Raw genomic sequence first — 27,248 nt, 5'->3', positions numbered from 1 at the left:
TAGTGGCAGAGCTCTCTCACAGGAATGCTGCCATGGATTGATACCAGGAAAGATAAATTGTGGTATGATACAATTTTCAGTTTTTACATCTAGCTTCATGCCGGTCACATGAGTCCCACCTGGTCCTCTACTCCAATCCAGGGCTACAGCAGGAGAGGCAGAGTAGCCACGTGACCACCCCGGCTGATGTCAGAGGTTGATCTCCGCCCCTCCCACTGTAGACCGGCTGGGAGTCGCGTGACTGGCCTGAAGCTAGCTGTAAAAAAGGTATTTACAAGCTTCATTTTAATAAAACTATTACCCTTGGTGTTATGCCTTGATATAATAGAGGTTCTGGCAGTGAATTACATTTTTTATTGCAACAACCACATTAAGGCCCCTTTATTGCATTTACATTAGTAGTGCCCCAAATGTATGCATTATTGGAATGGCTTTTAATCTATTATACTCCTCCACCTTAGATTCTTATATAACCCCAACATTAGCCTTTTTTTTTTTTGCAGCGAATTGAAAGTAGTCCTTTAAATGTATTTCTAATAACCCCACCAGCCCTTCCCCTGTTGCGTTATGGGAGTCTGAATTGGAATAATTGCCCTTGAGAAATATTTTGAGGGGTACAGACGAGCACTTCTTATCCTCCTATCTGGTTAGATTTCAGCTCCAATCCAGTGACAACATAGATGCAGTGAGAGGAAGGAGTAAAGCAGGATGGTCCTCTTATGCTTACCTTAGACCAACCCCTGGGTTTTGGCCTGGTGCCGGTCCGAGACATGTTGTGGGTGCCGGCTGTGGGGCTGGAGATTAGGAGATTAGAACGCTTTTGATCTGAAGTGTTTTGCCCGTTTTTTCCTCTCCACAAGAGCCCAACTTCCCAAAAATGGCGGAGGAGACCCAGTCACCAGTGCTGACCCTGGACCTCTAGCGGCGGCTCTGGCACTACAGCAGCATGGATGTCTCATAATGGACCATGCAGGGGACACCCTGCTGTCAGGCCACTCCACAACATCCACTCAGAGTGGCTAAAAATGAAGGGCTATTATATTCAGTTGCCATACAGCAGATAGTGAGTGGTGGGTGAGCGAGTGAAACGCTGCCCCCTGAGAATAAGTGGTGTCTGCTGTCGTCCTGATGCCCCAGGGCACAACAAAAATAAATACAGATCATTAGCAGAGAGGTTTGACTGCACAGAAATTCCTGTTGAAACCCTGTCGAGTGGCAACAATATCACCCAGCCCCAATCGCTACAAACCACAAAAATTGGCTGCACGATATGGTCCCTGGCACCGAAAAGGTTGGGGACGGCTGCCTTATGCCCCATACACACCATGCGTTTTTTTTTTTTTTTTTTATTGAAACGCCTAAGGTTTGACCTCACGTTATATGGTGTTTGTAAATCTGAAAAAAAAAAAAAAATCCGCAGACAATTTGATGGTGTGTATGGGACTTTATACTACTGATCTGTCTCGTATACATTTCCATAATATCTTATCTTATTTTAGAAGAGTGACATGTGACATAATTTTACTTGGGAATTTTGTTTCCACGCTTGAGCTCCAGGGAGAAATACATACCGTATATACTCGAGTATAAGCCGAGATTTTCAGCCTCTTTTTTGAGGCTGAAAGTGCCCCCCTCGGCTTATACTCGAGTCATCGCTGTCTGCCCGCTCGATCAGCGCGTCGAGCAGACAGACAGCGGCCATTCTATTCAAAAGCCGCGCCTCCGGCTCCGCCTTCGCCTGTGATAGGCGGAACACTGAATTTCCCAGCAGCCTGTGTTCCGCCTATCACGGACATCGTATCATCCTCGTACTACGGACGAGGATGATACGACGTCTGTGATAGGCGGAACACAGGCTGCTGGGAAATTCAGTGTTCCGCCTATCACAGGCGAAGGCGGCGGCGCAGCTTTTGAATTTTACAATGGCCGCCGACGAAGAGGGCACGGGACGGAGGCAAGGCAAGGCACGGCACGGCACGGGACGGGACGGGGGCAAGGCAAGGCACGACACGGGACGGATGCAAGGAGGCAAGGCACGGCACGGGACGGAGGCAAGGAGGCAAGGCACGGGACGGAGGCTCGGGACAAAGGTAGGCTGGACACACACACACACACACACACACACACACACACACACACACACACACACACACACACACACACACACACACACACACACACACATGGATGGAGACACACACAGGGATGGATGGATGGATGGAGACACACACACACAGGGATGGATGGATGGAGACACACACACAGGGATGGATGGATGGATGGAGACACACACACACAGGGATGGATGGATGGATGGACGGACACACACACACAGGGATGGATGGACGGACACACAGGGATGGACGGACACACAGGGATGGACGGACACACACACAGGGATGGACAGGCATGTCTCACCCTCGGCTTATACACGAGTCAATAAGTTTGCCAGTTTTTTTGGGGGTAAATTGGGGGCCTCGGCTTATATTCGGGTCGGCCTATACTCGAGTATATACGGTACTCTTCAACTCCACAATGTCAGTATCTGAATATATTATTAGGATTTTACTTTATCCTGTTATGTTAGTGACAGTTATTCTCCCTTGCACCAAATGTGCTGGCTTTAGGATAGTGTATTTAAAAGGAGAGGGGGGAAGATAGATGAAGGGGACTGGAGGGTAACCAACCCCCGGGACTTTCTTAACGGTACCAGATGTATACAAACAATGAATAAAATCAATAGAATTTTATTTCGTGTACAAAAAACATTTCTCACATGAGACCAACAATTTTGTCCAAATGTGTATAAAATGACAAATACAAAAGCTGGTACAGAAGCCTATATAACTCCACAGATTACCACATTTTTGTAAATGATTGAGCCTGCATTGTTTCTTTCCTACATGTTTCGCTCTTTTGAGCTTCCTCAGGACCCTTGACGGTGGGGCGGAAAAAAACAGGATGTACCCCTTGCCACAAATGTGTTTTTTGCAGATACTTATATGCATCAGGATCTATACGCCTACCCGATGGTCATTTATTTAGGGCCAAATTTGCTGTGACATGTCAATCAGTGGGGGTAGTGTACATTATGATCTGTCAATGCAATGCTTTCTATGTGGGGAAAACCAAACGCCCCTTCTTCTACCGCATCAGGGACCATGTGTCCCTGGTGCGCGGGAAGATGATGGAAACCCCAATTAGCCGACATTTCGTTTTGTATCATCAGTTTAATGATAACCTCATGCATTTCTTCCCACTGGAATACGTCCCTCCGGGAGAAAGAGGGGGTGACTATAACCACACTCTCTTACAACGGGAGACTCGATGGATATTTAATTTGGAAGCCACTCGATCTCCTGGACTCAATGATGCCATTCGTTTTAAACCTTTTCTTTAGAATGTAGGATTTGAGAATTCTTTTTTTTTTTTTTTTGGCCCCTGGGATGTGAAAAAATATATTTTATGAATTTTGAGTACCTTATGGTTCATATTTTATACCTAGTGGACTATGATGAAGACTATACATTTTATGTGGGATCCTCTACATGTTCTCCACTTTAAGAGTCTGTACGGGCACCCCGCGGCGGGTTGGACCTACAACCCATTCAAACCAGTTATGGGTTTGGTCAACCTGCCCCGTTTCTTTAATGCGAGGTCTTCAATTGCCCATTAGATGCAAATAATTTTGTTTTTTTGGCCATTAAAAACCGGGGATCAGTTGGGGATTGGCGATTGTATTGGGCCACTCTCCTCCCCGTATATATTTGCAACCTGTTTTTGCTCTATCCAGGAAAAAGACCAGGGCAGAATGCCCAGTTCTATCATGGTCGCCTGCTTTTATGCGTTATGCTCAATATAAATGCGGATACAGGATTAGACAATTGCTGGCAAATTCCTTGACTTTGGGCAGATACCAAAATGGCCGATGCGCGGTACGGACGTGTTCTACGTCCTCCGCGCATGCGCAGTACGAGGTCCTCGCTACAGGTGTGCCCGCAGCCCGGCGGTGACGTCAGACGCCGCCGGGCTGGAGGCACGAGTTACGAAGCCGGCCCCGTCACTGCCGATGAGGCAAGCGACGGGAGAAGACGTGTGGGGTTGTTCCCCAATGACTTAATATTCAAACCCTCTCAAGTGGAATCATCTTATCTCATAACGGGTAGGAACGATACATCTCTGGATGGGACTCAGGGGTTACTCATCGGGCCCCAACCAGAATCATTTAATTCATGCCTTTAAGGCAAATATGCAGTAATAAGAAGGTGGCCTCTGTTCCCTATTTTTTGGCTTTTTTAGATCTACAGACTAGTACCTTGCGTTTTTGCTTATTTCCATCTGACGATACATTCAATCTATTGGCAATACTGAACTGGTTCTAATCTAGCCATTTCTGGGCTTCGTCCAGGTATGTTTTTACTATTGATTTTTGATTTGCCATATGGGTGTTACACTCAAATGGCTCAATTATATTATATAATTTTTCTCGTGCCTCTGCAGACTCATGGAGAATGTTGGGGATCCCTAGCGTTGTTTTCATCATACTCCACCTACTTTGGTGGTAAGAGGAGAAATCTTCTCGCTTAAGCAATATTTATTATTTATAAACAACGATATTGAATCATACAAATTCACAAACTATATGGGGTAAGATGTTTCTGTTTTTCATTTTCTTATTTATCAATTTTTATTTCATTTAATATTTCTATTTATTTTTGCTTGCAACTGAAATTGTTATCTCCGAATTGGAGAATTAGATCATTATTCGTTTATCCAATAAATGTAGGATGCCACTGACAAAAGTGAGCATCTGTTCTCAATTAATCAAGTAATGAATTACTCTAAATTTATCCAAACTATGTCCTGTTTTTCCATTACTGAAAAGGTAATCGATTCATTCTTTTCTGGGTAGTAAATTGATTGGAATGGATCTATCACCATATTCATCTATTTGGCTGTGTTAGGCTGTTGGGAGGACATCTTAGGTGTCCCCCTGGGGTCTTATGTATGCACAGAATTCCTTATGTCTCATGTTTTGTATATTTTCAGTTCTCTACCTACTGCTGTATGCTGCAATTGTCCTGAGGAAGCTCAAAAGAGCGAAACATGTAGGAAAGAAACAATGCAGGCTCAATCATTTACAAAAATGTGGTAATCTGTGGAGTTATATAGGCTTCTGTACCAGCTTTTGTATTTGTCATTTTATACACATTTGGACAAAATTTGTTGGTCTCATGTGAGAAATGTTTTTTGTACACGAAATAAAATTCTATTGATTTTATTCATTGTTTGTATACATCTGGTACCGTGTAAGTCCCGGGGGTTGGTTACCCTCCAGTCCCCTTCATCTATCTTCCCCCTCTCCTTTTAAATTTCTAAACTGGGATGTGGTACCTTTTTAAGTCTTAGATGCGCACGACCACTAGCCTTTCTATATACACCTTTTGTCTTTAGGATAGTGTACTTTATTCTTTATACAGAGTCTGTTAAACTTTAAAAAATCCATAAAGCTCTGATATACGATCTTGAATACTAATTTGAACTGAAATTTGTTTTTGTTTTGTTTTTTCTAGATTTTGATTGGTATAACGGAAATCCTCTTATTTTTTTCTTCTAGCTTTTGATGAACTTGTGAATGCCTATGCAGATCAGGCTAGAGGCCTCCTGGACGGTGGTGTGGACATTTTGCTTGTTGAGACTATTTTTGATACAGCAAATGCTAAAGTAAGTGATGACCATAAAAAGACCACTGGTTGTCTGCCTTTTTCTTCTGCAATGCTTCTTTTGCAAACTCCAGACAGTTTTTTACCTAAGTGCAGACAAAATCACCAAAATAAAAGAAGGGTTACAACTTGGCCAGTAGGATGTGTCCTTTGTGCTGTTTTCTCTTCTGTTAGGCCTCCTTCACACAGGGCATATCAATGCATACACCCGTGCGATGGCCATGTCTGCATGCACAAAATGAACAGGCAGTGCAGGCAGTCCCATTCATGTAAATTGGGATGCAGTAGCTGAATAGATACAGCCACTGTCTCCAATTTGATATTTGTGTAGGTGGACCTGTGGCTATGTGCATGCAGCTACTGCATCCCAGTTGACATGAATTTGAATCACCTGTGCAGTCAAATACAGCCCTTGCATGGGTTTACACATCTAACTTCTGTCCAGTCCCCCAACCCAGTAAACTTGCAGTGCAGTTGAGCCTGCCCTTTCCACCCAGCTGCTCCATTCATAGAAGCCATATTACAGCTTTTATGAATAGAACATACACTTTGTATGGAGGTCAGGTGGATGATTACACTGGCGCCTCCATTTATGGATGATCCATTTTTATAAAAGCTTTAGTACATCTTTTATAAATGGAGCAGCTGTGCAGAAAGGATGGGCATAGCCAGGATATCTTGAGAGCTTGTGACAAACTATTGTATTAACCCCCACTGCACCAGGAGATTACAGCAGCAAGAGTGAGGTGGGACAGGACAGATTTTTTACAAACGAGGTATTGACACTAGGCACACATTCTGCTGACTGTAAGTTATGTCCCTTGTGCAGATTTTTGTTTGCGATTTTGGGTGTATGATACTATAAAAAACACAGCCTGTGATACAGTATATACCGGATAACGTACAAAATAATGCTTATGTAAGCCCAGGGGTCAAGTGCTGGGGAAAAAAGTGTGGGAACTCTCACCCAAGATCCACTCCCCCACCAAAAAAAATAAAGGTACGCTCATATGCATATATATTTCACAGAAAATACAGTACATTTATTGTAAAGTGCCAGTTTACAAATACAAAATAAGTTAACTTGTCAAACAGAATAATCAACACAATGGGTGATGATCTTTCCCTCGCAGGGAATTTCTAACACAAATACTCCCTGTTCCAAATTCAAATACAGCAAATTAGAAAATATCACACAAACTGGAATAACGTTGCCCTTGCCGTGCAAGATTATCGGCAACGGATCAAAAAACTCATGGATCGGATCATTCCTTGAATCTGAGTCACAGATCGGATCTTTTTTCGGATCAGCAAATAATAATTGAATTTGCAAAAACCTGTGAAAAATGTCACCACCATATAGTCCCCACTGCAATATACATCTCCCCTACTGTAATATCCATGTCATCTCCACCAATAATATTTTGGCTGAGCATGGATGGGTATGGCTGGGTATTAGCAGAATATGTATTGGCAGGGTATGGCAGATTATTGCTGGGTATTGCAGATTATTGGCAGGGCATTGCAGGGTAAGTATTGCAGAGTAAGTATTGGCAGGGTATAGCAGAGTATTGGTGGAGTAATGCGGGGTGTTGGTGGAGTAATGCGGGGTGTTGGTGGAGTAATGCGGGGTGTTGGTGGAGTAATGCGGGGTGTTGGTGGAGTAATGCGGGGTGTTGGTGGAGTAATGCGGGGTGTTGGTGGAGTAATGCGGGGTGTTGGTGGAGTAATGCGGGGTGTTGGTGGAGTATTGGCGGGGCAATGCAGAGTATTGGCGGGGCAATGCAGAGTGCTAGGGACTAACCTGGTTTACTTCTCGCTCGGGAGAGAACTGGGTAGAGGGGAGGGAGGAGACAGTCCGTATGCCAGCGGCGTGTGTCTGCCGCTGGCTGCGCTGGAGGCCGCATGCGCACTGCCCACTGACTCCGTGCGTGCCCACGTGTACGGCCGATGTCATGTGACCGGTTGCTAGACGCGGAGCGGCCCTAGCCTAGCAACCAGTCACTGACTCGGGCGGCGGGCTACTCGGGCTGCTAATGGGAACGGCGTTCCCGTTGTGGAAATAGTACGGGACCGCCGTTCCCATGCGTTCCCGCAGGACTCGAGCCCTGTGTAAGCCTATATATTTATACATTATTGAAAAGTGTGTCTGGGTAGTGATACATAATTTAAGCTGTAAACAGATAAGCCCCCTGTGCCGAATTTATTAAACACCCTCAATATGTAGCTGTCGAACACACTACACCATATCCTCCTGGATATAGAATACACGTGGCTATAATACACGTGTGTGTGTGTGTGTGTGCTCACAATTTTGCATACCCTGGCAGAAATTGTGGCATTAATATTGAAAATATGACCATGCCAAAACTGTCAAGTATAGCGATCATATGAAACCATTTATTATCCCATCCTCTTTTTTTTTTTTTTTTTTTTTGGATCCTTTTTTAAATCCTAACAGAAATCACCCAAATGGCCCTGATAAAGTTTACATACCCTGGAATGTTTGGCCTTGGTACAGACACAGAAGGTGACACACAGGTTAAAATGGAAAATGTTTATTTCCCAAATTTGTGTCACAATTGGTGCCTGTGTCTAAAATGTCAATGAGTTACTTCTCGCATGGATGCACTGAGCCATAAGGAGGTAGAAAAAAACTGTCAAAAGACCTGTGTAACAAGGTAATGAAACTTTACAAAGATGGAAAAGGATATAAAAAGATAGCCAAGTGGCCATCTTGGTGTAGGAGTTTGGAGGTATATTAGGGGCAGACAGTGCTGTGAGGCTGCCGTATTCTCTCCACCATGTCCGTCCAGAACCTGTAGAGCAAGACTCCGTAGGAGGGCATTACTGACGAGCAGAGGGAAGTGGACGAGAAGGTAGTAAGTCCAGAAAAGGTAGAAGAGGCCAAATTAAAAGCAAGGTATGCTCATCTGGGTCCTAAGCCAGGAGGCTCAGATTTCCTGTGGAAACCGCTTGCAAAAGGGCAAAAATACTTTGACTCTGGTGCCTATAACATGGCTAAAGCAAAGATGAAGAACAAGCAACTTCCTACTGCTGCTCCAGACAAGACAGAGGTTACAGGGGATCATATTCCTACTCCACAGGATCTTCCTCAGAGAAAACCTTCCCTTGTGGCCAGCAAGTTGGCTGGTTGAGCTGGCCTGACTGTATGAAAACCACCTCATTCCATCTCTCTTCCTTTTTAACCTTCTGTTATAATCCTATCCTCCTCCCTGTACACTAATAGTCAGTCTGACAGCTTAGCAGGCAAGAGTAGTGCAAGCTGCTGTCTTGAGTGTAGGATAAAATTCTCTAGTATCAGATTAGTTTAAACCGATGCACTGATAAACAGGCCAGTTTCAGGTATAGCAGTGTAAAGAAATTTACTTGAAAATAGAAATTTACAAATGTACATAATGAAAATATTAAAATATTAACGGGTTAATTGGCGCTACCTAAAAAACAGGTCTCCATTACAAAAGGGTCTTATGGAGAATAAATGAATGGAGAGGCAGGACACGGTCTTACAAAAAGCCCAGTGTTCCCTCTCAACCTACTTCTAATGACACTGTATATTGGCAAACCCAGAATCACCTAAAGAGCCAGGACACCATAAAAAGCCCCAGCTCCGCCCAAAGAAAGGTTTAAATCAAACAATAAATGTAATAAATCTGTGGGCCACCATAGAAAAAAGGTCCCAAAACATAAATTGCTAATGACAGGGATTACTAATCAAACCCATTATAAATTAATACTACAAAACAGCAGAAATATCAGGAACTAATGGTGTTAGAACAAGCCAGGATACTTCCTTAAAGAATATATATTCAAACCCACATTCTCAAGTATGTTAAAAATACAGGCCAAAAAACCACATGTACCAGACTACATGTACAACCTGATGTGATTAAAGATCAAATCGCCTGAGATGCGACAAAATACATTCAGTGATAGGCCTATTAGCAACAGTAATGAAGAACCCTTTATCAGTGTAAAGTGATAAAGATATATATATATATATATATATATATATATATATATTTAAAGTCCCGTACACTAGTGAACAACCTGGGGTCACATAAGTGTACCCACCAGTGTGTAATGCCAAAAAATATATATATATATATATATATATATATGCATACACCTCAAACAATATTGATATTAGATCAGTGTATAGTGGAAGCCAAAAAGAAAATTATATGTGTAGGTCAAATAGCTGAAAGTGTGAACGTTTCACACCCCAGAACCCAAACGGTTAAAAATAAAATTGTGTGTGTATTAGTGCATACAAAAAATGAAAATACAGTAATACAAAACCTTTTTGCGATAAAAGCTAAAAAACATGTGCGAAGTGCAATAACACCTAAAGTGAAAGTAGTGAAATAAAAATGAAAATGAAAAATTAAAAATAAAAATAAAAATAAAATAAAAAATAGAATCTGAAAATAAGTTACAAAAAATATATATATAAAAAATGCAAAATGGAAAATATATAAGAAAATAAGTCCCAAAAAAATTTATATAAGTTCAATGGTATTAGTCCAAGGGATCCTAAAAAAATCCTTAACGTGACTTTTGTGCTTCTTATTCAGTCTTCACTGTGACTTCTGTGCTCCCCCACCAGGAATCCTACTCACCAGAGGTAGATACCCCTACAGGGGTTATGCGCCTTAAGAATCAATCTCCAGATATCCCGTTCTTTATTTAGTGATAGATGCCCGAGCCTGTATCAACTTGGAATCCACAAGTCCTCATGAGAAAAAAATGGAAGCCTCCATAGTGTAATCCGTATAAAAATGGTTTATTGGCACAATAAATAAAAATATATATGAGAGGCAAAAACAGCACAGCAAAAAATAAAAAATAAAAAATAAAAATAAACAACCAAAAAATAAAAGATGTTCACAATGGCCACAATTCTCATAAAGTGGGCTATATTGTAGAACCACAGTTAATCAGGGGGTTAATAGGATAATCTCCCCTAAAAAGTTCCGGATTAGCCCCAGAAACTACATAGACCATATGTTATATCATTGAGAACACAAACGGAAATGTGGAAACAATAGTTCATGAAACCAGAACAAACCTCCCTATAGAGGTGGTAGATCACGGCTGTGTTCCCCCTGGGATAGGGCCCTTTCCGTAGTGTTCGAGAGCAAAAAGAACTCCTTCCTTCGGGGACCGTGTGATACGCGGTTTGCGTTCCACCTGCGTACCAGAACACCAACGGCAACCCGGAAGTGACGTAACGGCGTGGTTCCGTCGACGCGTTTCGTCATAGACGTTAATATTTTAATATTTTCACTCTTTAAAAGGAACCCTACTAAGGGGTTTCCTTCTGTCCGGGGGGCAGCAGCCTATGTAGTGTTTTTACATGCAGGTACGTCATATTCATATAGAGCTTTTTATTTGATTTGGTTTAAGCCTCTCCTGGTGCTGAATAGCGCGGTTTTTATATAGATCTTTATTTTTCATTATTACAAATGTACATAATGCCTACTGGTAGGACACATTGGGTTTTACTATTTTAACGTCGGCTTTCCTTCACTTAATGTTTTCCTCATACTGTACTGTTTTTCTATTTAAGATTTTTTTTTTTGTTCTCAAGTTATAATTTTGTTTGCCGCTGACATTGCTGGACCCTGGGACAGGTAAGTGTCAATTTATTAAAAGTCAGGAGCTGCAATATTAGTAGCTGCTGGCTTTTAATATTTTTTTTTTAGGTGCAGAACCACTTTAAGAACATATTTTCCATTGTACCAAACAGAAGTTCTCAAAAACCGTCTTATCACAGCAATACTCGTACACTCCATAATATACAATATAAACAGCGACTATACATTTTCAATTCTGAAAATAGATAATATACATTTATTTCATAATCTTCAAAATATGATTTCTACTCGCGGTGTTAGATGTGTTGCTTGAAAAGGAGAAAGCTCTACATGTTTTCACGTGATTTGACACGCTTCTTCGGGAGTGAGAAATTAATGTGACTAGTAAAGTAATAGGAACAACAAAAGAACAAATATAATGTATACATAACAAACCAAACAGAAATATTACTATATGATATAGGTCAACACACGATATGTTGTAGATATCAAACAAAGTCAGGGGTCAGATTAGGGGGGCAAAGGGTTTACAGCGTATATAGGTCACCATGGGGACATGTAGAACATAATAACCAAAATCCCAAATATCTATAGAAAAAGCTAAGAAAAAAGACTTGCTACAAAAGGTAAGCTCAGTAGGATGTAAGATCACCCTAATGGAGGTGAAGCAGGTATCCTTTATATTAGATCTGTCTTGTATTTGTAGTAACATCACAATTGTTGATTTGGCTGTCAACATAGCGCAAATTGCATGCGTTTGCACCCGACTCCATTAATGGTGGTCCTGAGGTGTATATTATTTCAGTGCTTATTGGTGTCCTGCAGGTCTAGACCCTGTTTGGCCAACAAGGGGGTGGCAATGAAGTATGCATTTAGCTGTGGAGAAGGGAGCATCAGGAAAAGGCAACAGAGGAGCATCCCAGGGTTTGACGAAAGTGGTACTGACAAGCTGGTTTAAACTGACAACAGGCACCACGAGAACCTGAGTGCCGACCCCCTATTTCTGCATCATGCAAATGTAATGGAAAAGGCCGGGGGCCAAACCAGTTGATTGCCCAGAAATATGCGAAACCCTGGGCCAGAAGCGCAACTCCCCTACCAGCTATGTGCTGCCTTGAGCTCCAAGCTGATAACCAACGCAAAAGGAGACTTGAGCATGTAAGATATGTCACAAAGAATATGACCCGCAATGGGAAGACTGCTGAGCACAGCAGGAGGGCTACACTTCTGGATCACCTGAGGACGGCTTAAGTGTGTGTAGAAAAAAAAGGAAAGCCTGTCAGAGGCCTTCAAAAAAAATGAAATGAGTCTCTGCCAGATGCGCCCTGTAGATGCTATGGGCCTATACGCTCTGGAGGAGGCAAAAAACAAAAGCAAATTGGGACTGGATAAAACCCGTCAGGACTTGAGAAAACCTAGCCCGGAAAGCCTGGAAAACATCTCAAGCAGTATCATGAGCCTACCTGGTATTCAAAATAAAATCTAAATGATCAAGGCTGCTGCGTCAGCCAAATGGGAACCCAAATGCCTCACAACCGCTGGAACTGAAGAGAAGGCTTGACGCTGGCATCTGCAACCGAGACCTGGGCCTACTAGTACTGGCCTAGACACCGAGAGGGTTTTGGAATTCCCCCCCCCCCCCCCAAAAAAAAAAAACCTGGGAAAACTAGAGAAACAAAAGCGTGAGAAACCTAAATTGCATGAGAACCGGGAGATTGGAACAAAATGTTAGCAGCGTAAAACAGATCAGGAGACTTGCCACTGAATGAACAAGCTAATTAAAAACTATCACCTCAATCCGTTAAACCCATAGATGTGATGGGTAACCTGCAGTGGAAAAACAGACAACCCAGCTGTGTAAAAACGACCAAAGAACATAACAGGCAGCTAGCCCATGACATAACAATACCCCTGGTACCTGACGAGTATAAGGATGTGGGTGCGGAAATGACAAGACCAACAGCGCATGAATGTGAACCTGACACCACCCTACTGAATGCAGTAAGTGAGCCCGAGCAACCTGCAGCGCCAAGACAGGAATAAAAAAGAAAACCTCAGCCCGTATGAATCTGTAGACGTGACAGATCCTGGATCTAAACACTAGCTAACAAATGCAGCGAACGAAAGGCAATGACGTAAAACGAGGGAAACCATATGAGGACCGTAACTGCATGAGACCATACCTACCTGGAAACCCCCCCATGGAAAATGTGCCAATATTACACCATAACACAGGTAGTCCCTGACCTAACCCAAACTGCAAGTAACTAACTATTCCATGCATGGTCACATGTGAACAACTGTGGAGTCTGTCCTTGATTTCCATGGCTGACTGGTTGCAGCTCATGATTGTATTGGGCCACACACTGCAGAGGAGCCCCAGCAGGACACCCTAGCTCAGCTCACAACATACATCAAATCCCAGCCCTGGACAGCCCCTGGGCGTGTTGCTGCAAATAGGCCCAGCTCCCAACCTCCTAGGGCCTCCCCCCCCCCCCATACTCATAATGTATGGGAGGGGAGGCATGCAGAGAAATCCCCCTCCCCTTATGCTGCTGTACTTGGGAGAAAGGGGAAAGCCCCCCCTTTTTTTCCCCCGGCGTGAGCACAGGCAAACGTCAGCTGGCTCCCCCCCCCGCCCTGCCCGAAATGCCGGATAGCGCATTCCAATGTGGGCAGGCGGCACTGGGAGAACGGGTGGGAAGTGAGCACCAGAAGTGGGTGGGCAGCCCTCCATCGAACTAAAACAAGAAGGGGAGCTGTCAGGTGGCTGAACACCCCCGTGTGAGCAGCGGGTAGGCGAATGGACGCCCTCCCCCCAATATCGGCAACCCAAGGGTCTCTCTCTCTCTCGCTCTCGCTCTCGCTCTCGCTCTCGCTCTCGCTCTCGCTCTCGCTCTCCCTCTCTCTCCCTCTCCCTCTTTCCTTGTCGCATCCCTCTTCCCCATGGTATGGGCCGCTGTTTGACTAGGCACATGGGGGTGCGGTGCATGTACCTGGGGGGTCCACCAGGGGGAGCTCTGGGTCCTGGCAGGGGGCTGTGCTGGGTATGGGGGGGGGGGGTTGCTAGTCCTCTTCCCTTTTTTCTGGGCCATGGTGGGGTGTTTGTGCTGTTTGAGACATTTGAGCAGGCCGCCACGTGCTCCTCCGCCATTTTCCTGGGGCTGCAGCCACTTTTTTTTGTAGCCACAGCCACTTTTTTGTCTTTGAGCTATTTTCTAGTAGTTCAGCGGCCATTTTCTTGGCACCCTCAGCTGTTTTAACTGAGGCGGTCATTTTCTAGTAGCCTTAGGCAGTTTTGCTTCTAGCTCTGGGTTCTTGTTTCCTTCTAGAACAGCACGCTTTCCACACACACCTCGTGGATGACACAGGGGAGCGGACAGCAGCAGCACGGCGCAGTACCTGGTTCAGGGTGGCGAGTCCTGCAGGGGGGGCCCTCAGTCTGTGGCAGCTAGGAGGGTGGACTTTTTGTGTGACTTGTTTTAGGTCCCTAAGTGGTGTCAGGCCAGTGTGGATCAGCATAGTGTCAGAAGCCGGTGCTTCTTCCCCAGACATCCCAGTTATTGCAGCTGGCTCCTCTGCACCTGTGGTGCCTATGGATTCTGTCGGCAGTCCTGGAGGCCTTTGTTGCCAGGGTGAAAGTGGCGTGCGGTTGCAAGGGGGGTAAAAAACGCCCCTCCCCCCAGTCTTCTGGGGAAAGCTGATTCAGACTCTCGCCCCCCTATGACAGGCAGCCCCTGTTCTGATATATCACAGGATGCAGACCGGGACCGTTCGGACAGTGAGGATGACTCAGTGTCTGGATCAGCGAAGGAAAAGGTGCTTGTAGGAGCACTTATTACAACAGTACGGAATACGCTCAAAATGGAGGCTACGGCGGGGGCATCTACAGAGTCGTCGGTCCCTTTCGGGTCCCACAAGCCGGCCCGCACGGTTAATGTTTTCCCTTACCCAACTTGTATATGTTTGTTTCCAAGGAGTGGGGGAAACTGCAGCGGGCCTTTTCAGTCCCAAAACACATGGCGTTGCGTTACCCCTTTAAAGAGTCTACTGAAAAAATTTACATCTCCGAATGACACCCCCGCTATCCAGGTTAAAGAAGTTAACCACGATTCTGGTGGAAGGGACTCATGCTTTCAAGTACCCTGCCTACAGAAGTTCTGAGGCAGTTTCCTGGTCCAGGTTTACCATGGTGGGGTGGTCAGCATTGCGGACAGTGTTAGCCACGGCCCTGGTGTCACAGGCGCTTACGGAATGGGCTAAATTGTTGCACCGTGAATTGGAGAAGCAACAGGCTTCCCGGTCTGCGTGGAGCTGGCGGACCAGTTTGGGCAGGGCCTTAAGTATGTCTGGGATGAGGTTGTAGATACGACCCCCTTGCTCTCTAGAGCCTCAGTATCAACAGTAGTGCTACGTCGCCTGATTTGGTGGAAATGCTGGTCTGCGGTCTCTAAGAAAGCACTGGTGGACTTGCCCTTCCAGGGAGAGAGTCTATTTGGAACCTCACTGGATGAGATTATTAAGAATGTTATTGGAGATAAGAGTACGTTACTCCCACAGTCCAGAAAAGGGAAGGAGCCAGGCTGTAGGCAAGGGCCCTCCTTTTCCACTCAGAAGCGGATTTTTCATACGCCCGGATTGGCAGGTAAGCGTTCCCAGTCAGACAAGGTACCTGCTGAGGGACAAAAGCACCCCTGATTTCGCAAGCCAAACAAGGCTGCAAGCAAATCTATTACTGCATGAAGGTTTGCCCCCGCCTGACTCTTGGGTGGGGGGTCATCTTCGGGAGTTTGCAGCCCGTTGGAGCTCCCTACTTTCCCACCAGTGGGTCTGCAAACTGGTTTCCTCAGGGTACAAGAGTTGGTTTCTTGTCCGCCAAACAGATCTTTTCCCTCCAACCTTCATTGGCTCATTGGGAGGCCCTGTTTGGGGCAATACAGGACCTGCTGCTGCGTGGGGTGATGGTACCTGTACTGACGCCGGAAATGTTTCAGGGCTTCTACTCCAATCTGTAGTCCCAAAGGAGGAAGGGGTCTGTCCGGTCCTGGACCTCAAGGCCTTCAATAGCTTTATGAAAGTTCAAAGGTTCAGGATGGAATCGGTTCGCTCAGTGGTCGCTGCACTCCATCAGGGGGATTTTCTGGCATCCCTGGACATCAAGGGTTCATACTTGCATGTCCCCTTATGCATCAAGCATCAAAAGTTTCTGCGATTTGCGGTCAGGGACGAGCACTAACGATTTTTGTAGCTCTCCTTTTGTCCTGGCGTGGGCACCAAGGTGCTAGCCCCAATTTTGGCTTTTCTAAGGCAGCGAGGGATCACAATTGTGGGTTACCTGGACAGCCTCCTTCTGAGGGCAGTTTCCGCATCACAATTAAGGGAGGATGTGGCAATCAACATGCAAACTCTTCGGGAGTTTGGTTGGGTACTGAACCTACAGATGTCTGTGTTGGTGCCGACTCAATGCCTGGAATACTTGGGCCTGTGTCTGGGCTCCTTGGAGGCAAGAGTCTTTCTTCCTTCGGACACGCTGCATACTCTTCAAGCTGCAGTGAAGTTGTTGGTGTCCCACAGGTGGTCGTTGCTGCGTTTTTGCATGCGAGTCCTGGGTCTCATGGTAGCCACTTTTGCGGCTGTACCATATGCTCAATTCCACACTCGAGTCATGCAAAAGGAGATCCTGTCAAGATGGGACACATCTCCATTTTCCCTGGATTGTCAAATTCGAGTGAGCAAGCTAGTCAAGGACTCCTTTTCTCTGGTGGCTGAGGTCGCCGGCTCTTCGGTCCGGGAAGTCGTTCCTTCCTCTTCATTGGACGGTGATTGATGCCAGCCTGACCAGTTCTGGCTGAGTTTGGGGCGTACATTCAGCCCAGGGTCGGATGACCCAGGAAGAATCCCGCCTGCTGATCAACATGCTGGAACTTCGGGCAATCAGCTGGTGTCTCTCCACATGGTCACAGAGGCTGCAGGGGCATCTGGTCAGAATCCAGTTGGCCAACGCCATGGTGGTGGCTTACGTCAACCATCAAGTAGGAACAAGGAGCTTGGCTGCAGCGCTGGAGGTCACTCGCATCTTGCGGTGGGCAGAGCGGTGCGTGTAGGCTCTGACTGCTGTGTACATTCCAGTCATAAACTGACCCAAGTCGTCAGATGCTGGATCAAGGGGAATGGTTGCTACATCCGGATGTATTTCAGATCCTTTGCCTAAGGTGGGGCACACCAGATGTGGATCTCCTGGCTTCTCAACTCAATTGGAAGGTACAGATGTTTGTGGCCAGATCAAAGGATCCCTGGGCAGATGCGGCAGACGAGTTGGTGGCTCCATGGGGGCATTAACGACTGATTTTATGCCTTTCTCCACTCAAACTTCTACCACGTCTGCTTCGTTGAGTGGAGGCTGAGGGGATTCCGGTAATTCTTATTACCCCAGATTGGCCTCTGCGTTCTTGGTACACCGACATAGTACTAATGGTAGCGGATGTTTGCTTTGCATCTGCCGATGCGTGAGGACCTTCTGTCGCAAGGTCCAATAATTCATCCTACTTTACTGTCCTGGCTTTAACGGCATGGCTGTTGAAAGCCAGATGCTAAGGGACTGAGGTCTGTCGGATTCAGTAAACTCCACTATGTTGAGGGCACTGAAGTCCTCTTCTCGTACGTGGAAGGCCTACATCTCAATGTGTGAGGAGATGGGGTGGTGTCCACGTACATATTCAGTTTCTAGGATCCTGCTGTTTTTGCAGCGAGGAGTGGATCAGAAACTTGAATTAAGCACCATTAAGGGGCAGATATCAGCGTCCCTTGGCGAATCTTTCATTGGCGATTAGGTTTGTTCAGTGGGATTGACATGTGGCTCCTCCAGTTATACCACCGCTGCCTCCTTGGGATTTAAATCTGGTGCTCTCTGTGTTTCAGAGACCGCTGTTTGAAAATATTAGGGAGATTCCCTTATTGACACTCTCAGAAAGTAGCCCTTCTAGTGGCCATTACATCTGCCAGGAGCTGCTGTGTCCGTCAATGAACAATAGAGAAAATAGGATTTTTATACTCACCGTAAAATCCTTTTCTCTGCAGTTCATTGGATACAGCACCACCCCTCCTCTTTGTACTGCTTTTGGTGAACTGAGCTGCTGGATGCAGTTTGAGGGGTTATAGCCAGTAGGACCACCCCCTGGGCGGTACTGTGCAAGTTTTGCTGTTTTGAACACTTTCTGCCTAGCTCTCTGCTAAAGGGGTGATATAACCCTAAGGTCAAGAAGAGCTGCCGTGCCCGTCAATGAACTTCAGAGAAAAAGATTTTACAGTGAGTTTTAAAATCCTATTTTTCCAATGTATCAATAGACATGACTTTTTTCTAAAATCAATCGAGGGGGCTTCTTACACATGGAAGTTAGCCGAGGAGAGGGCCGCACGGGTACATGGCTGCCAATACCTTTAACAGGCTTCCTCCAATCACGAGCATTGTTACTGACATCAGCTGATGCCGTAATTGGAGGTGGAGCGTTCTGAGCCCAAGATGTCAGAAAAAAAGTACTGGTAAGCGATTGGCTTACTCTGCAAAAATTCTAACAATGTAATGGGCTATGCAAAAGAGCTATGCAAAATAGCTTGGAAATGGAGCTGCAGAGAGACAGTTTGGACCTCCTCCCATTGAGTGTATGATCAGACTGTGGAGAAAACTGGAAGAACAATGCCTTAAGATGCCAAAAAAAGCCTTAAGAGGGAAACCAGCAAAATGCTTAAACTTGGAGAGGCTTAAGACTTGGATTATGGAGCAGCGTCAGTGTGGCTTGTCAAGCTTTTGTAATGTCGGGCAAGAATGTTTGCAAGCAAAATGAATATTGTTGATTTTGCAGGAAAGGCAAAATGTTGCTTTCATTTCATGAGCAGAGCAGGGTTGACCATGAGAACACGTACCAAGTTAGCTCAGAAAATGCCACCAGTTTGAGGATAAAATCCAACAGTTTTACTCCTGTCATAAAACTTTGTGAAAAATTATTTTTTTGAACCAGGGCAGATTGCAAACATGGATGAGCTGCTTCTCAATTTTGATGTGCCTTCAAACAGAACTGTTGTGAAAGGAATCAAAACAAGTGGCAATGAAAAGGCACACTATACTGTTGTGCTTTCATGCTGTGCAGATTGTACTAAACCGCCTTATATGCTTATTTTTTTTGAGGAAAACCTATCCTAAAGAGACCATACAACCTGGCATTATTGTGCAAGTTCTAGAGCAGGGATGGATGAATGTCATTGTGGCCATTTGGTTTGCAAAGGTTTGAACCAGGAGGGCTCTTAACCGCTTGCCTCTCACCATCCGTTATGACGGCCAGGCGGCGCAGCGCTCGTTCTGGGAAGGCGTCGCATGAAAGCCCTCCCTTTAAACAGAATGCGTGTGATCGTGTGCGATCGGGGTGGGTGAACAGCCATTCCACCCCACTGTGCACGGCGCTTGTGGGCGCACGTTGGAGGCATGTTCCTGGTAACACTGCTCGTCACAGACGCTGGTAAACAGCCATTGGCCGGCGGCTGTTTACCACGTGATTGGCTGTGATCCTTTGACAGCCAATCGCTAAATGTAAACAACCCGCGGTAACGAGATGTTACCGAGCTCTCCTCGCACACCGATTTTGTGTGAGGAGATTTCGGTAACCTCTCGTTGCCGCATACAGTGTACACCAATCACACTGATCCCCCCCCCCCCCCCAAAATAAAGAGGCCCTGTCACCACCTATCAAAGCACCTGTCGCAGTTCAACCCTCATCCCTCATAGAATATACGTTGGGGTGTTTGCTTTGCAAAATGGGGTCATTTTGTGAGTAATTCCACTGTCCTGGTTCTTCAGAACCCTCAAAACTGCGATAGTTGGTTGAGAAACTGCCCACCCGTGCTATAGCCGAAAGACTGCTACAGCGTGGACGCTAACTGCCGGGAGGCCGTCCCTGGACGTCGTCCTATTTACTTCCCCTCTGCATGCCACCGCGGGCGCGCATCGGGGAAGTTCTGTGCTGGCCGTGTCCCTCGGACACAGCCAGTCACAGATCGCTGTAAACGGCCAATCACAGTGACCGTTGACAGCATGATCGGTGTGTCCAATGAGAGATGATCTCATATGTAAACATATGAGATCATCTCTCAGCGCCGCTCTCCCTCACACAGACAGCGTGTGAGAAGGGAGAGTTGAACGGCTGTAAGTTAAAAAAAAGTGCCATCCGTCCCCAGTGCCACGTATCAGTGCAATCTGTCATCAGTGTCGCGCGTCATCGGTGCCACGTATTAGTGACATGTATCAGGGTCACGTATCAGTGTCCTGGTGCTCCAGGGCCTTCAAAAGTGTAATAGGTAGTCAACAAGTTAGATGTGTAATTTATGCTCCTAGAACACGTGATGGCGCTCCCTGCATGTTGGGTCTCTCTATGTGGCCAGGCTGTGAAAAAGTCCCACGCATGTGGTATTGTAATACTCAGGAGTTGCAGAATTTTTTTGGGGGTGTCATTTGTGGTATACACATGCCATGTGAGAGAAATAACCTATTACAATGACAATTTTGTGGAAAAAAAATGTAAAAAAAAAAAAATCTTAATTTTGCAAAGAATTGTGGGAAAAAATGACAACATCTAAAAGCTCACTATGCCTCTTACTAAATACCTTGGAATGTCTACTTTCCAAAAAGGGGTTATTTGGGGGGTATTTGTACTTTCCTGACTTGTTCGGGTCGCAAGAAGTGAGATAGGCCACCAGTACATCAGATGTGATCAATTTTGTATGATTCGCACCATAGCTTGTAGACTCTCTAACTTTCACAAAGACCAAATAATATCCACTAACTTGGGTTATTTTTTACCAAAGACATGTAGCAGTATAAATTGTGGCCAAATTTATGAAGAAAAATTAATAATTTGCATAATTTTATCACAGAAACAAAGAAATATGCGTTTTTTTTCATTTATAGCGCAAAAAATAAAAACCCCATAGGTGATCAAATACCACTAAAAGAAAGCTCCATTTGTGGGGAAAAAAGGACAAAGAATTAATTTGGGTACAGTGTTGCATGACTGAGTAATTGTCATTCAAAGTGTGAGAGCACTGAAAGCTGAAAATTGGTCTGGGCAGGAGGGGTGTTTAAGTGCCCAGTAGGCAAATGGTTAATTTTGCAAAGAATTGTGGGAAAAAATGACAACTTAAAACAAACTCACCATGATACTTAATACCTTGAAATGTCTACTTTCTAAAAAGGATCATTTGATGCGTTATAAACAAAAAAGCAAAAATTTGGGAAAAAATGCATTTTACATTTTGCTAGATTCCCCCCCCCCCAAAATATAAAAAAATAAATTTTCTCAGTTTAGGCCGATATGTAGTCCATGTAATTTTGGTAAAAAAAAAAAAATAATTCTCAAGCAATTGATTTGCGCAAAAGTTATAGCGTATACAAAATAGGGAATAGTTTTATGGCATTTTTTTTTATATACTAGTAATGACTATCTGCTTTTTTTTATTTTTTTTATTTATTTTTATTTTATTGTGCCTGCGACATGGTGGACACGGACATTTTTGACAAATTTTTGGGACCGTTGTCATTTATACAGCAATCAGTGCTATACAAATGCACTGATTCATGTGTTAATGACACTGGTAGTGAAGGGTTTAACCCTTAAAGGGCAGGGTAAGGGTTAAGTGTGTCCTGGGTGTGTTTCTAACTGTGGTGGGGGGGCGTGGCTACATGTGACACATTGCTGATCTCTGCTCCTGATCACAGGGAGCAGAGATCAGTGACTCACTAGGCAGAATGGAGAGATGCTTGTTTACATTAGGATCTCTCCGTTATTCCTCCTCGTGAGATGATCGCAGGTATCCCCATGGCGATAGTCTGCGGGACCCAGGACCTGACTCACGGAGGTGCCAGCGCGCACACCCTCATTGATTAGCAATCGATGTTTCCGCCCCATTCTCTCTCCAGAATTGGTCAATGTTCGTTTTTTCTTTTTATAGTGATAAATTCCTCCTGGAGCCAATGTACATTCATACTCCAATGGCATCGTCCCCGAGGAGCATTCAGATCAAGTATAATCTCCATCGGGGAGTGATCTCATATGGCTCTAAGAAGAGATCTGACACTGGTGATGAACGGGAGTCCATCCATAGAGGATAGTAGGTCTATTCTAGACAGCGTCTTATGAGTCTCCAAGTGACAGGAGTATTCTCTCCCTCTGGGATTTTTGTCTCCAGATATCTGTGAGCATAGCTCTCCAGCCAGGAGGACAGGATATGGTGAGAGTCAGATATACATCCATGTCTGTCTAGATCCCCATCCGACACTGCATTAAAATATCCTAAGAGTAGTAATGGGCATTGTGCAATTGGTATAGCTTCTTTTAAGATATTTTCTAGTATCTGGGAAGAGAAGGGGGAGGAACGTGTATACACACCAATGTCAAGCAAACATTAAACATTTGACATACCAATATAGCGTATCTACCATTTGGGTCTAATTTGACCTGTAGGATGTGTGCTGCTGCTTTTTTTGGTAACCAGAATAGCTACTCCTCTTGAGTAAGTGGAGTATTCAACATGTAGTACTCTCATATTAGCTTAATTAGCCATAACCTTAGAACCCTGTAGATGTTTTTTGCAGTAGAATAATATGGGGTTTTTATAAAGTCAAATAAATGAGACCTCTTAACCTTTGAATTCATACCACGCACATGCTGTGATATTCAATACATCTTACCTGCCATTCATACGTTGAGGAAATGGGTACCGTATATCTAGGGGGGGCGCCTTGTGAAAAAACACCTGACAGGTTATTCGGCCTGTGGAGAGTAAAACAAAGAGCACCATCAGCACAAACTTATATAAAACATTAAGGCTGGGTTCACACTGCAGTGGTGACGCGAATCGGATGTGATTCGCACCCCAGTGCAAATCACATCCGATCTCTGTGCGATGCGAGTTCAGCCATACAGATAGCATGGCTGAATTCGCATCGCACCCGCCCCAACCTTGCACAGGACCCTTTTTTTGGTCCGCAGCAGAATCGAATCGCATGGGTGTTCACACCATGTGATCCGATTCCTGTCCGCGTTTTCAGATCGCACTGTGATATGCGAACTGATCTGGTGGTGTCATTAACATTTCACTGACACTCCCAGCAGTTCGCATAGGGCAGTGTGAACTGCCGCCGGGAGGTATGCGATGCGGGAACCCGCAGCGGATTTGCGGCGTTCCCGCATCGCTGCAATGTGAACCCAGCCTAACGGCTCCCTTCCCACACTGCACACAACCCCAATCTGTTTGCCTGAATCCCATAACTGAAAAATGTAAACGACCTTGGGGGGGGGGGGGGTCACAGGTCTCTAATACTCAAAGCAGACGCTGCATATGCATAGGCAGCATCATTTGAAGGAGGTAGATATTGTCCAGGACAAGGTCAACAAATAACAAGGGGGGGGGAAGGAAAGAAAAAAAAAAAATAGTGGACTCGCAATACTTGGACGGTGAGGCAGTAAGTCAGTCATTGTAAGACCGAAAAAAAAATGCGTTATGAGGACAGCAGTATTTGATGTGCTGGAGTTGCATAAGATAGAGCTTGCTTGCAGGAGATGCACTTAACAAAATCAACAAAGGTTTTGCTTCGATCTAGAAAATTTCAATATCAATACCACTCTGTATATACTTCTTATTCAAGGGGAGTAAGTGTATTAGTGAGAAGTGGAGTGATGTTCTCCTGCAGACAGATGAGCATCGATGAAGGGCGGTACATATTCCTGCATTGCGTAATGAGAATAGGGAGCGTGTATTGGCAAATATTTATATTCCCCCACCGTTCATTAGACGTATAGATTAATGGAATTCATTTTGGGAAAAACAGAAGTACCAGTAATAGCAGTAGGAGACTTTAATGAGTAAAAACTTGGAAAGGTTTCCCCCAGGTATACAGGTACTTGGTAGATCTGAGAGCCAGCTATACCAGTTTTCAGAAGTAGGGTTACTGGATATATGGAGGGTGCGGAACCCAGACTCCCGACAATATTCTTGCTTTTCGCGCTCTTATTCATCCCTCTCTAGAATAGACCTGGTTTTAGGTAATGGAGAAAACAGCACAGTTAATAAGAGACAAAACATATCAACCACTGATGGTGGTAACATTGACTTTGGAAGGGAAAAGATCCCCTAGGATATGCAAGATGAACCTGTTATGGTTTGATCTAATGGAGAATCCAGATGAGGTACAAAGCAAGCTAAAAGAGTTCTTGGAAATTTAATGAAGGGACGTTAACAAAGGGGGAGATGTGGGATGCACTGAAAGCATTCCTTAGGGGTATTCTAATCCAACAGGTGTCAAGGATTAAAGTCTCGAGAGTGGGGAAAGGGGGATTAGAATGGATTTGGCATAAGCAGAAAGAATACGTGGAAGACCCATCCCCAGAAAAACAAAGAGCCTGGTTAAACAAACAGGACTATAAAGTAGCAGTAACTAGGAAAACGGAGAATAGGAGACTCTTCCAGAAACTAGCAGCATTTGGAGAGGGGGGAAGTGTAGGCCGGATGCTGTCTCATCTGGTGAGAACGAACCCCCCCTTTGTGATCCCTGCGATTAAGACATCAAAGGGAGAAATTTTGGCTCAAGTATCGGAGATCACGGATACATTTAAGGAATATTAAGGCCTATATAGGTCACGGGGTGCTGCAACGAGTGGGGAGTTGGATGAATTCTTTAAAAATATTGACATACCGGTTCTTGCAGAGGGTGATAGAGGGAATGGAGGCCCCGATAACTTTAGAAGAAATTCAGCAAGCAGTGATGGAGATGGCCAATCAGAAATCCCAAGGGCCAGATGGCCTGCCAGCAGAAACTTATAAACATTATGGGCAGCTATTGCTCCCGCAATACCTTAAAGTGCTGAAGTGGGCGGAAGTAGAAGGGAAATTACCTATATCGATGACGGAAGCCATAATAGTATTACCTAAAGAGGGGAAAGATCCCTTAGATGTTACCTCTTATAGACCAATCTCCCTACTCTGTTCAGATGCTAAAATCCTTGCCAAGGTAATGGCTGTTAGACTAAATAAAATTATTTCTAAAATTATACATTCAGACCAAACAGGATTTATTCCTGGTAGGTCGACCAGTCTGAACATTAAAAGGGTGTCTCTTAATTTGCAGATGCCCATAGAAAACACGGGAGAGCGGTAATGTCCCTGGACATGGTCAAGGCATTTGAGAGTTTGGAGTGGCGAGTTCTGAAGGAATTGGGCTTCGGCCCTGTGTTCATTAGATGGATGAAAATGTACAATGGACCAAGTGCTAGATTAAGGGTCAATAATAACTATTCGGGTAAGATACAACTGGAGAGAGGGACAAGACAGTGATGTCCCCTGTCGCCCCTTGTGTTTGCGTTAGCTATGGAGCCACTAGCGGTAGCAATTAGATAAAATCTGGGCATAAAATGGTTTGTGAGGGGAGTAAGAGGAAAAAAATCTTACTATATGCTGATGTGCTCCTCTTCCTGGGGAATACGGGTTAGTCCCTCAGGCAGGTGATGGACAATTTGGAAGTCTCTCGAGCATGGTTATAAACTGGGAAAAATCGGCGTTAATACCAATTGATCACAGTGAGAATCAAATAAGGCTAGGGATACCCCAACTGGAGATAGTGGAAACATTTAAATATTTAGGAATACACGTAACAAAGGACCCCAATAAGTTTATAAGTAATAACTTATTACCTCTCCTGGATAAATTTAAAGAGAGCTGGTATATGGAGACATCTCCCATTATCAGTGGCAGGGAGATGTAATATTAAAATGATGTGGATGCCACAATTATACCTTTTACATAACAGGCCAGTGTGGGTAGATAAGTGGTTTAAAAAAAGTATACATTGTTCAGGGAACTGATTTGGAAAGAGGACAGGCCAGGATAAGTCTCCAAACATTACAACTACCAATAAGGGAGGGAGGAACGGCAGTCCCACACCCTCTGAGCTTTTTTCTGGCAGCACAATTGCAACATCTATGGGGTAATAAAGATCCAGAGGAAGAGAGTTTAATGACATTAGGGGTGTCCCATAGGACTTTGATAGAGGTTTTAGAGGCTAACTTCTGCTTATAGAAATCCCTCTGTAAAATTAGCTTTAAAGGTTTGGAAAGCTGTGAAGCTGCTTAGCAGCCACAGCGGTGTGACAGAATTCAACCAATGTGGAATAATAGAAACCATCAAGAGTTGATTCCCCTGGGAAAAATCAAGGAGTGGGAAATAAAGAGGATAGACAAAGTGATCCATATCTGAGGGAAGTATATTAAAATCATTTGCAGCTCAGAGTATAATATGAACTCCCTAGTCAGTCTTTCTACAAATACTTACAAATTAGACATGCCCTGAATGCACAGTTTGGCATACATGGTCTGAAATGGGATAAATCCACCATTCTATAAAAAATATTCAAAGTGAACCAGAAAAAAAGGATTTATATCAGAGCTCTATCCATATATACGTAGTGGAATTATGGAATGTGCGGAAAGTCTCAAGTGTAGGGGGAAATGGGAAGTAGACGTAGGAGAAATCAGAGGAGCAATGGAAGGTGGTTTTGGAGATGGGGCACTTGGTATCGGTATCCCTGGCACAGAAGATCTCAGCCTTAATGCTAATATAGAGCATATTTTATTCCTAAGAGACACTTCCAGTTTGGACGGAGAGCGGATGCCAACTGCCCCAGATGTCAGGATACAGGAGATTTAATAATTGTCAGGATCCATGAAACAAACTGAGACAGAAGTACAATCAAATCACACTTGTTTGTTAATAAAACTAAAAGGGTAAATAGAAAGAAGCGTAGTCCAGCATAGCCGGAGTCCAGTAGCCAGATCGGGTAGTCAACCAGTTCAAACGTCGGGGATCC

The 27,248-nt window shown here is 44.6% G+C and overlaps 1 protein-coding gene and 1 pseudogene across 3 annotated transcripts in view; both read left to right on the top strand.

The window, feature by feature from the left end:
* Positions 1 to 27,248, top strand: part of MTR (5-methyltetrahydrofolate-homocysteine methyltransferase) — a 1,186,028-nt gene that overhangs the window by 129,786 nt on the left and 1,028,994 nt on the right. For all 3 annotated transcript variants that reach the window (XM_077486511.1, XM_077486510.1, XM_077486509.1), the window contains exon 6: positions 5,618 to 5,724. In XM_077486511.1, the coding sequence (XP_077342637.1) occupies positions 5,618 to 5,724 (107 nt within the window). The remainder of the gene's footprint in view (positions 1 to 5,617; positions 5,725 to 27,248) is intronic.
* Positions 8,528 to 8,884, top strand: LOC143990106 (cAMP-regulated phosphoprotein 19 pseudogene; annotated as a pseudogene).

This window comes from Lithobates pipiens, unplaced genomic scaffold (genome assembly GCF_037356315.1).
Source record: "Lithobates pipiens isolate NorthernLeopardFrog02 unplaced genomic scaffold, aLitPip1_a1.2 Scaffold_18, whole genome shotgun sequence".
Classification (NCBI taxonomy): domain Eukaryota; kingdom Metazoa; phylum Chordata; class Amphibia; order Anura; family Ranidae; genus Lithobates; species Lithobates pipiens.
This window is presented reverse-complemented; position numbering and strand designations above follow the sequence as displayed.